The 12,080-nt window shown below is 44.3% G+C and overlaps 1 protein-coding gene across 9 annotated transcripts in view; it reads left to right on the top strand.

Annotated features, from left to right (window-relative positions):
• LOC101549287 (protocadherin gamma-C5) overlaps positions 1-12,080 on the top strand; it is a 190,173-nt gene that overhangs the window by 38,633 nt on the left and 139,460 nt on the right. Inside the window, exon 1 of one of the 9 annotated variants that reach the window (XM_055142253.1) lies at positions 3,204-5,683. The exons of 7 other annotated variants lie outside the window; for them this stretch is intronic. In XM_055142253.1, the coding sequence (XP_054998228.1) occupies positions 3,260-5,683 (2,424 nt within the window). In that variant the 5' untranslated portion in view covers positions 3,204-3,259. Of the gene's footprint in view, positions 1-3,203; positions 5,684-6,888; positions 9,499-12,080 lie in introns of those variants that run through there. One more of the 9 variants, XM_055142238.1, reaches the window with a different exon arrangement.

Here is a 12,080-nt window from a genome sequence, read left to right as displayed (position 1 = left end):
TACTAAAAATACTCAGAATTCTCTTTTTACTCAGTTCATCTCCAAAGATAGAGCGACTGCTACACTCATTGAATACAAACGTATCACACACTAGCTTCAGAATAAATATCTACCTGAACATTTGCATCTCTACAGTGTAGGTGCAGTTCTGCCTTCATACAAGAATCTGAGATTGGGCTGGAGCAATAGCACAGCAGGTAGGGCATTTGCCTTGCATGCGGCCAACCCAGTTCAATCCCTGGCATCCCGTACAGTCCCCCAAGCACCGCCAGGAGTAATTCCTGAGTGCAAAGCCAGGAGTGACCCCTGAGCATCACTGGGTGTGAGCCAAAAAGAAAAAAAAATCTGAGATTGTATTTGGAAAATCATGATCAACCTAATGGTTTGTATTTTTAGGATTTATTTTCAGAGATAGGCTCATCTTTAATTAATAAAACTTTCATAATGAAGTTCAGGTTTATGAATCCAAATATATATATATATGCCTATGTATAATGAATATCTACTCTCTATACTTTTGGTACTTATTTAATGAAAATGATTTCAAATATTGCTCTAGAAGAATATTTTAATCATTGAAGTTTTGTACAATTAAAAATGAATGCAAAAATGGATGAAAGAAATGGAATAATTTTATTAATAGGCTTGTATAAAATGTTACTTGACCACATAAAATGTTTCTTGATCACATGAAAGGATAATAAATATATCTGGGAGTGTAGGTAGGGTCTCTTGGTTTTTAAATATATATATTTAAAGAGGATTCAGTGGGTGGAGAGATAGCACAGCAAGTAGGGTGTTTGCCTTGCACACGGCCAACCCAGGTTTGATTCCCAGCATCCCATATGGTCACCCTAGCACTGCTAGGAGTAATTCCTGAGTGCATAAGCCAGGAGTAACCCCTGTGCATCACCGGGTGTGACCCAAAAGGCAAAAAAACAAAAAACAAAAAAAACCCAAAAATAAATAAAGAGGATTCAATTCTATTTATATATAGATAATTGAGGGGTGGGCAGGCATTATGTGGCTGTGCTCAGGGCTTACTCCTGGCTCTATACTCAGGGATCATTCCTAACTCTGTGCTCTGGGATCACTCCTGGTGGTACTAGGAGTCACACCAAAATCAGCAATGTGCAAGACAAGTGTCTTATACCTCCATCCACTCCCATATTATCTCTCTGGCCCCTATGTGGGCAATTTTTCTCATTAAAATTTGCAAGCTCACTGAATGGTGCACAGTGAATGTATACAAGGAGGTTTAAAACAAATCTGTATATAGATACTGACATTATTCATTCCAACATAAAAACTTGCTTTTCCATGATGGAATGAATGGAAGTTTTTAAGAGGTCATATAACTTCTGGGTTTGCATCCTGAGTTAATTTTTTCATGTAATGAAAGAATACATTTTAAACCTTTAGAATATTTGATCCTTTAGTATATACATAAATACATATATACACGGCAGAGCCTGGCAAGCTACCCGTGGTGTATTCGATTTGCCAAAAACAATAACAAGTCTCAAAATGGAGACGTTACTGGTGCCCGCTCGAGCAAATCAATGAGCAACGGGATGACAGTGACAGTGACACTATATACATTCTTTTATACTTTTAACTATGTGACTCTTTAGTTTCCTATGTACACTGACAAGAAGCTTTTGGGCACTAATTGAAGTGTCTACACTTTGGTGATAGTGCACTTGCTTGTCATATTTTGAAGCAAGTTCTTGAGTCAGTTGTGGGTTTTGTGTGTGTGTTTGCATAGAGATGGCAAAGATTTTGTCTAGAACCCTTTATATAATAAGCACTATTATAGGCACACAATAATGCTGTTCCATAATAATATGAATACATTACCACATAGTTGTCATAGTTTGTAATTTATTTTTAAATTATTAATATTTTTTTGGTTTGGGGACAAGACCTGGTGGTGAACTCAGGAATTACTCCTGGCAGTGCTCAGGGGACCATATGAGATGCTGGGAATCAAACCTGGATCAGCCACATGCAAAACAAGATTCCTGTCCACTGTACTATCTCTACTGCCTTTATTGCCATATTTTATAAAGCATTATAATGTCTATTTTAAAGGCAGTTGATGAAGACATCTGGCTTAGAAATTAAATTAAAGGCACATTAAAAACTTGGACAGTGGCACACTTATTAACAATGAAGGTGGATCAACAACAACAATGGTTAGGATGATCATTGTAATAACCCAAGGACCAAAGAATAGTGAATAATATGGGTTACTTTGGAATATATAAGGACTCATACTTCACCTCCAAATACAAATAAGTAACCACTGTTAGGCTACTTTAGAAGAAAGAATACAGTTAAATACGATGGTAATGTGAAGTAGAAAAGTTAAATTGGTGGAATAATTTTTAATTATAATCCTTCATTTAAAATAAATATTTGGAAACTAAGGAATAGGAATGAAATCTCTTATTGCCATACTTTGATTTTAAAGGAACAACCAATTTCCTTGCTTACCTGTCAATTTGGGGGGAGGGGACAAATAGATAATATAGAAAAAATTTTAAAAGATAAAACATAAAAAACTATAATGTTATAACTTTTATAAGTTAGAAGAAAAAGTGGTTGAATAATATATAGCCACCTGATACTTCAAGCATTTTAATAGTTTCTGCTACCACCATCACAATCTTTCTTTTCATATTATCATCAATATATTATTTTACTTGGCCCTCAATTCTTTCTAAGGTTCACAGAAAAGTTGTTATTTTGACTTTTTAAAAGTATAAACTGAGAGTACAATGCCAAACACTTTCATCAAGATGCCTCTGTTTTTTGAGCAATAAAATTGTCAGGGGTAAATTAAAAATTATGGATACATAAAATTTGGATGGATAAAGTTCAAGTTCAAAGAGACGACAGTCAAAGATATGATAAGTACTTCACCTGTTAAAATCCTTGTAAAAAGAGGAGAACACTGTGAACTTGACAGAACTTGGGTGGCTTCCAACTTGGAGCCGGAACCCCCACTGCAGTTCCGCAGCCGAGGCGCGGGGTGCCGCTGTTGGCTAGTACTGAGCAGAGCGTCGGCCCTTCCAAAGCACAGACACCGCCCCGCAACCCTGGGAACTGCAGTCTCCAGCTCTCTTGCGGAACTACTTATCCTGAAAACAGGCACAGCCGGCTAAATTGTGGAGTTTTCTGGTCAAAGAATCCTTGGGATCATTTAGAAATCGCAGCTCCCCGGAGTCTGGCAGGTAAAGGCGCGGAGAGCGGGATGGGCAACCGCTTGGGAGGGAAGGGCCCTGCGGAGGCGGGGAGGCAGATGGCACTTCTCTGGCTGCTGCTTTTGTTCGGCCGGGCGCTCTCCGAGCAGATCCGCTACTCTATTCCCGAGGAGCTGGCCCGGGGCTCTCTGGTCGGCAACCTCGCCAAGGATCTGGGGCTTAATGTGCAAGAGTTGCCCCTTCGGAAGCTGCGGGTCAGTTCAGAGAAGAAATTCTTTACCGTGAACGCCGAGAATGGCGACTTACTTGTGGGCAGCCGGATAGACCGAGAGCAGATTTGTGGCCAGAAGTCCACGTGCCTGGTGGAATTCGAAACGGTCGCTGAGAGGCCTTTGAACTTTTTTCATATAACTGTAGACATTCAGGATGTCAATGACAACTCGCCCTCCTTCAGTCGGAATCTTACTGAGCTGGAAATCAGTGAACTGGCTCTACCAGGAGCCTCCTTTGCCTTGGAATCGGCGCAAGATTCCGATGTCGGGGTCAATTCCCTGCAGCAGTACTACCTCAGTCCCCACCCTCTGTTCTCCCTGCTCCAGAGAGAGGAACCAGATGGAAATAGGTATCCAGAACTGGTGGTAAAGGCTCCCCTGGACAGGGAGGAACAGGCATACCACCATCTGGTACTCACAGCTGTGGATGGGGGTGAGCCAGCCAGAAGCTGCTCTACTCAGATCAAGGTCACTGTGGTTGATGCAAACGATAACTCCCCAGTCTTCAGCCAGGATGTATACAGGGTGAGTCTTCCAGAGAACCTGCCAGTGGGCTCCTCAATATTAAAAGTGGTGGCCACAGATCCTGATGAGGGTATCAATGCTGAGGTCACCTATGCTTTCGTCAACATTGGAACGGTCGCGAGGCAGCTGTTTAAACTGGACAAGAAAACAGGCGATCTCAGCACGATGGGAGAACTGGACTTTGAGGCGAGAGAGAGCTACACAATCGGTGTGGAAGCAAAGGACGGTGGACATCATGCAGCACGTTGTAAAATACAAATCGATGTTTTGGATGAAAATGACAATGCTCCAGAGATAACTCTAGATTCTGAATCAAAACATATTCAAGAAGACGCCCAGTTGGGGACAGTTGTTGCTCTGATCAAAATACACGATCTGGATTCTGGACTGAATGGGGAAGCCCTCTGTCGTCTAAATGGAAATTTCCCTTTTAAAATAATTCAAGACACAAAGAACACATACAAGTTGGTGACAGATGGGGTCCTGGATCGAGAGCAGACCCCGGAATACAACCTCACCATCACAGCCACCGACAGGGGCAAGCCGCCGCTCTCCTCCCACAGAAGTCTCTCCTTGAATGTCGAAGATGTGAATGACAACGCGCCGGTTTTCCAGCAGGCGTCCTACGTTGTCCACGTGGATGAGAACAACCTTCCCGGCGCCTCCATTGCCCAAGTCAGCGCCTCCGACCCAGACCTGGGCGCCAACGGCCAAGTGTCCTACACCATCGTGGCCAGCGACCTGGCGCCCCGCGAGCTGGCGTCCTACGTGTCGGTGAGCGCGCACAGCGGCGTGGTGTTCGCGCAGCGCGCCTTCGACCACGAGCAGCTGCGCGCCTTCGAGCTGACGCTGCAGGCCCGCGACCAGGGCGCACCCGCGCTCAGCGCCAACGTGAGCCTGCGCATGCTGGTGGGCGACCGCAACGACAACGCGCCGCGGGTGCTGTACCCCGCGCTGGGGCCCGACGGCGCGGCGCTCTTCGACACGGTGCCGCGCGCCGCGCAGCCCGGCTACCTGGTCACCAAGGTGGTGGCGGTGGACGCAGACTCCGGACACAATGCCTGGCTGTCGTACCACGTGCTGCAGGCCAGCGAGCCCGGACTCTTCAGCCTGGGGCTGCGCACGGGGGAGGTGCGCACTGCGCGCGCCCTGGGCGACAGGGACGCTGCGCGTCAGCGCCTGCTGGTGGCGGTGCGCGATGGGGGTCAGCCTCCCCTGTCTGCCACTGCCACGCTGCACCTGATCTTCGCGGACAGCTTGCAAGAGGCGCTGCCTGATCTCAGCGATGAGCCTCAAGTGTCTGACCCTCAGGCTGAGCTTCAGTTTTACCTGGTGGTGGCCTTGGCTCTCATTTCAGTGCTCTTCCTCCTGGCGGTGATTCTGGCTGTCGCCCTGAGCTTGAGACACTCCTCCAGCTCTTCTGCCTGGAGTTGCTTTCATACTGGTGTCTGCGCCAAGTCTGAGCCCGGGGTTCTCCCCAACTATGGCGACGGAACTTTGCCATACTCCTACAATCTCTGTGCAGCATCACATTCCTTAAAGACTGAGTTTAAGTTTCTTGATATACCGCCAGAAAATGTGCCACAACAAGATCTTCTATGTAATGAAGCCTCTTGGTTTGCAAGTACCGATAATGACAATCCAAAAATGACTTCTCATTCAGTCAATATGCAACAGGTGAGTTACTTCAAAACTCTTTCTTCTGATAAATTTTATTAGGTTTTAATCCATTATTTTAAAGGCTAAAATTACAGACTAAGGATTAGGGAGATGGATCAGAGGGATGGAGTGCATGTCTTCCATTGATGAACCGTGGTAAAATGATTCCCAGTATCAAGTAGACTTCTACCACGTTTAGGAGTGTCCCCTAAATGCCTAACTAGTGATATTCCCCTGAGCATTGCCAAACCAAGAAGAAACAGACATTAATGCTAACTGTGTTGTGATTTATTGTGTTACTGACTTTAACATGCAAAAATTGTAGAGGGGGTTAGAATTTTTGCTTATCTGTGTTGAAATTGTTCTTTAATAGAAAGTCCTCTTGTGATGTTCTTTCTTTCTTGTGATGTCCTTGAAATAATTTCTGTCCCTTACACAGTATATTCTGGACACTTTAAATACATTAGTATCTCATGCTTTCATTGTAAATATATTCTATAAGTACATTTATGCACAAATTTACAGAATTAGGTGGTTACTTAAAGTGTAGTCAACTGTTTTATATACAGTACAAAATATTTCCCATTGTAGCCTATGTATTTTCACTTTATTTAAATGTTTACAAATATTAGGTCAACTCTTTTTTTCTTTTTGGGTCACACCCGGCGATGCACAGGGGTTACTCCTGGCTCTGCACTCAGAAATTACCACAGACAATGCTCAGGGGACCATATGGGATGCTGGGAATCGAACCTGGGTTGGCTGCATGCAAGGCAAATGCCCTATCCTCTGTGCTATTGCTCCAGCCCAAGTTAGGTCAACTCTTAATTTCTATGTTAATAAACATATATGACATCTAAAAAATGGCAACCTTGTACTAGGTGGATTGGTTGCAAATATGTGTGAAGTTATTGAAAATGACCAATTGAAAATGGAAGAAGTATAAATGAGGATGGTGTATCATAATTCAAGGTTTGCAAAAAGTGTAATTTTTGTTCTTTATGACTTAGAAATAGTCATAAAATTAAGTGGTAAAGTCCAAAGAACATACAACAATGATTCATATGGGCCTTTAATCTTTAAAAAGCTTGGGGAAAGAAATAGTATTTGTATTCATACAAATTTAGCAGAAATAAGTGTAGGATGGTTTCACAAAACTGCAATATTGAATTAGAACTCTAAGTGTCGCTGTTCACTAACCCCGGTAAGGCAAACAATGAAAACTCCAGTTATATCCTCCTAGCACAAAAACAGATCAGACCACAAAGCTCTCCAGCTGCGCAGAATTTCTAACCTTAAACTGCCTCGCCACTGACATGCTTATGGATCTTGGTCTCTAATTCTGAGAAGCCTAAACTTGCTGCGAACCTGCTCCCCTCTACTCATAATCTCAGGGAAATCAAGCAGCAATGGCGGCTCTGCCAAAGCGCCGGCACCACTACAGGTTTGTGCTGTTCTTTTTGCTCCTGGGGATGCAGTGGGGGGCTGGGGCTGGGCAGATCCGATACTCCATTCCTGAGGAACTAGACAAAGGCTCCTTTGTGGGCAACATCTCCAAAGACCTGGGGCTCCAGCCCCCGGAGCTGGCTGCGCGCGGAGCCCGGGTTGTCTCCAGAGGTAGGACGCAGCTCTTTGCTCTGAATCCAAGAGGCGGCAGCCTGGTCACAGCGGGCAGGATAGACCGGGAGGAGCTCTGCGCTCAGACCATACCTTGTCTTGTGAGTTTTAACATCCTAATTGAAGACAAACTAAAACTTTATCCAGTAGAAGTGGAAGTAGTGGACATTAATGACAATGCACCTCGATTCTTAAGGGAAGAATTAGAAGTGAAAATTGTAGAAAACGCACCCCCATTCTCTCGTTTTCCACTAATGGAGGTTTATGATCCAGATGTGGGAATGAACTCTCTTCAAGGATTCAAGCTCAGCAAGAACAGTCATTTTTTAGTGGATGTGCAAAGTAAAGCTGATGGGCCCAAATACCCAGAGCTGGTTCTCGAGCGTGCCCTGGACCGGGAGGTAGAGCCTGTTCACCACCTGGTCCTTACTGCCTTGGATGGTGGTGACCCTGCCCGTTCGGGTGTAGCACGAATTCTGGTAACTGTCCTAGATGCCAATGACAATGCTCCAGTGTTTACTCAGTCTGTCTACCGTGTGAGTATTCCTGAAAATGTGCCAGTGGGAACCACAATTTTGTCAGTAAATGCCACCGACCAGGATGAAGGAGTCCATGCAGAAGTGACATATTCCTTTGTGAAGATCACAGAAAAGACCTCAAAGATTTTCTCCTTGAATATTTTGACTGGAGAAATAACAACTTTAGCAAATCTAGATTATGAGGACTTGAACTTTTATGAACTGGAAGTTGAAGCCCGGGACCGGCCAGGTCTAGCAGATAGAGCTGAAGTCATAATAACTATCCTGGATGTAAACGATAATGTACCAGAAGTGGTAGTTACATCTGGAAGCAGATTAATTGCTGAGAATACACCTCCAGGAACAGTCATTGCTCTTTTCCAAGTTTATGATCGAGACTCTGGACTGAATGGCCTAGTGACATGTTCCATTCCAGGAGGTCTGCCATTCCAACTTGAAAAGTCAGCAGATAACTATTACCAATTAGTGACTGATACATTTCTAGATAGAGAACAAGTCTCAATGTACAACATCACTGTGACAGCCAGAGACAAAGGAATAGTTCCTCTATCTACAGAAACACTTATCTCCCTGAGTGTGGCAGACACCAACGACAATGCTCCTACATTTCCCCATTCTTCTTACTCGGTCTATATCCCTGAGAACAACCCCAGAGGTGCCTCCATCTTCTCTGTGACAGCACATGACCCAGACAGTGAGGAGAATGCCCGGATTACCTATTCCCTAATTGAGGACAGCATTCAAGGTGCACCTGTAGCCTCCTATGTCTCCATCAACTCTGACACTGGTGATCTGTATGCGCTGTACTCCTTCGATTATGAGCAGTTTCGTGATTTCCAACTAAGAGTGATTGCACAAGACAGTGGGGACCCACCACTCAGCAGCAATGTATCCCTGAGCTTCTTTATTGTGGACCAGAACGACAATGCACCAGAAATCCTGTACCCAACACTACCCACTGATGGCTCTACTGGAGTGGAGCTGGCCCCCCGATCCGCAGAGCTTGGCTATCTGGTGACCAAGGTGGTGGCAGTGGACAGAGACTCAGGCCAGAACGCCTGGCTGTCCTACCGCCTGCTCAAGGCCAGTGAGCCAGGGCTGTTCTCTGTGGGGCTGCACACGGGTGAGGTGCGCACTGCTCGTGCCCTGCTGGACAGAGATGCCCTCAAGCAGAGCCTGGTGGTGGGGGTCCAGGACCACGGGCAGCCCCCTCTGTCAGCCACGGTTACGCTCACCGTGGCCATCGCAGACAGCATCCCTGATGTGCTGGCAGACCTGGGCAGCATCAGTGCCCCCGCCCAGCAGGACGACTCAGACCTGACACTCTATCTGGTGGTGGCGGTGGCCGTGGTCTCCTGTGTCTTCCTGGCCTTCGTCATTGTGCTGCTGGCGCTCAGGCTGAGGCGCTGGCATGCATCTCGCCTGCTGCAGGCTTCTTCAGGCGGCTTGGCTGGCGTGCCCGCCTCACACTTTGTGGGTGTGGACGGGGTGCGGGCTTTCCTGCAGACCTACTCTCATGAGGTATCGCTGACTACGGACTCACGCAAGAGTCACCTGATCTTCCCTCAGCCCAACTATGCAGATACACTCATTAGCCATGAGAGCTGTGAGAAAAGCGAGCCGCTTCTGATTCAGGAAGATTCAAGTTTTTGTAAAGAAGACAAATCCCTAGTTCAGGTGAGCTTATTGGAGCTATTGATCTTATTTGAGCAGAAAATGAAATTTTCTCTTTTATCACAGCTTTTTTTCATAGGCTTTTTCAATGAATCATAATTGTGAGTGTTTTAAATATGAGAGTAAATAAGTTTTAGCTTTTTCCACTTTTACGGGAAAATATTCATGCATGAGAGTAAATAAATTTTACCTTTCTCTTTTACGGGAAAATATTCATGTGTACCATATGTTTTCTTAGTTTTTTTCTCTTGGCAGACTTTTTGTATCTTATATCTCATGGATAATTTTACTATTGTGTGTCATTTCAAAGGATATATTTCTAATGCAGAAAAACTACATAGCAGTCTCTGCTCTGCTAAATAATATCACAATATTGAGTTTTATTCTCTTTATTTATTTATTTATTTATTTATTTATTTATTTATTTATTTATTTGCTTTTTGGGTCACACCCAGCAATGCACAGGGATCACTCCTGGCTCATGCACTCAGGAATCACCCCTGGCGGTGCTCAGGGGACCATATGGGATGCTGGGATTTGAACCCGGGTCGGCCGCATGCAAAGCAAACACCCTACCCGCTGTGCTATCACTCCAGCCCCAAGTTTTATTCTCTTTAGTAAGAAGCAAGTTTATTCTAAAATGGTGAAAATTTGGGGTATATTCCCCTCCATTTACTACTTAGGAATAAGAGTAATTAAAGTCTGTACTATGGGGGCAGAGCAAGAGTACAGCCGGCAGGGTGTTTGTCTTGCATGTGGCGGACTTGGGTTCAATCCTCGGCATCACGTATGTCCCCTGAGTACTGCCAGGAGTAATTCCTGAGTGCAGAGCCAGTAGTAACCCTTGAGCATCGCCGGGTTTGACCCAAAAGCCAAAAGTTCTTTAAAATTTTGTAAAACTAGGGGCTGGAGCGATAGCACAGTGAGTAGGGCATTTGCCTTGCACATGGCCGACCCGAGTTCGATCCCCAGCATCCCATATGGTCCCCTAGCACTGCCAGGGGTAATTCCTGAGTGCAGAACCAGGAGTAACCTCTGTGCATCGCCCAGTGTGACCCAGAAACCAAAAATAATAAAGTTTTTAAATAAAGGCTTTACCAAAGAAGACCTGATCTGTTTGCGACTAAAACTCAGTATAAATTTCTGGACTGTCTGTTATTTATCTCGAGTCTGTCACATATCTATAATCTTTTAATTTAAATTTAAAACGCTTAAAATAGGTATACATAACTTACCTTATCATCTCACATAAATTCTGAGAAAAAAAGACTATTTTATTAGAGTAAAAACTAGTTTTTAAAATATTTGCTTATTGGGGGCTGGAGCAATAGCACAGTGGGTATAGCCTTTGCCTTGCACGTGGCCGACCCTGGTTCAAATCCCAGCATCCCAGATGGTCCCCTGACCACCACCAGGAGTAATTCCTGAATGCAGAGCCAGGAGTAACCCCTGTGCATCACCGGGTGTGACCCAAAAAGAAAAAAAATGCTTATGTCATAATTATTGTAATTATTAGATTGTTTAAAAAAGTATTGACAGTTGGTGCTGTATGTCTGCTGCAGTCACATAATTGATTCTCAGGAGTATCTCTAGAGGACCACTGGATGTCTGTGTGTGTGCTTGAAAATATCTTGAGGGGCTGACGTGATAGCACATCGGGTAGGGCGTTTGCCTTGCACGCGGCTGACCCAGGTTCGATTCCCACCATCGCATATGGTCCCCTGAGCACCGCCAGGTGTAACTCCTGAGTGCAGAACCAGGAGTGATCCCTGTGCATTGCCAGGTGTGACACCCCCAAAATAAAAGAAAAAAGAAAAGAAAATATCTTGAATAATGAATTTTGAGACCATAATGTAGGGTGCTTGCCTTGCACATGGCCAACTTGGGTTCAGTCCCAGGCAACCATATGGTTCCCCAAGCACGACTAGGAGTGATCCCTGAGCACAGGGCCAGGAGTAAGACCCAAACATTTTTTAAAGAAAGCAAATAAAATACATTTATTAGCATCCGCTTATAAGACATATCCCTAAAAACTGAGTATTGAATCGCAGTAAAAGGAATGAATGTGAGAATGCTTAAGCTAAGAATTCCAATAATTTAGCATATTCAACTCAGATCAAATGAAACTCTTGTCCTGTTGAAATGATATTCAAATATTTTAGGAAAGGAAGATTGTCATTTAATAGAATAATTATTCTAATTCCTTTTGATCTAAAGGTTTGAGTGAAACTATAGCTTAGTGAAAAGAAGAATTTTAATTGTCAAATTGTTCTAACAGAAACTAAATTAACTTATTATATTCTGTTATTAGAAGACTTTGAAAATAAGTCGATGGCCGCCGACCCGAGTTCGATCCCCGGCATCCCATATGGTCCCCCAAGCACTGCCAGGAGTAATTCCTGAGTGCAAAGCCAGGAGTAACCCCTGAGCATCGCTGGGTGTGACCCAAAAAGAAAAAAAAAGTCGATGTCCCTGAAATTAGTGTTAAAGAAGGATAACACAATGTGGTGTGTTGTTGAACCACATGATAACTAAAGTCTTTTCTAATCCTACACCAAATGAGCCTGATAATACCTGATGACCTG

This window comes from Sorex araneus, chromosome 6 (assembly GCF_027595985.1).
Source record: "Sorex araneus isolate mSorAra2 chromosome 6, mSorAra2.pri, whole genome shotgun sequence".
Classification (NCBI taxonomy): domain Eukaryota; kingdom Metazoa; phylum Chordata; class Mammalia; order Eulipotyphla; family Soricidae; genus Sorex; species Sorex araneus.
Note: the sequence above shows the minus strand (reverse complement) of the source record. Positions and strands in the feature narration are given on the sequence as shown.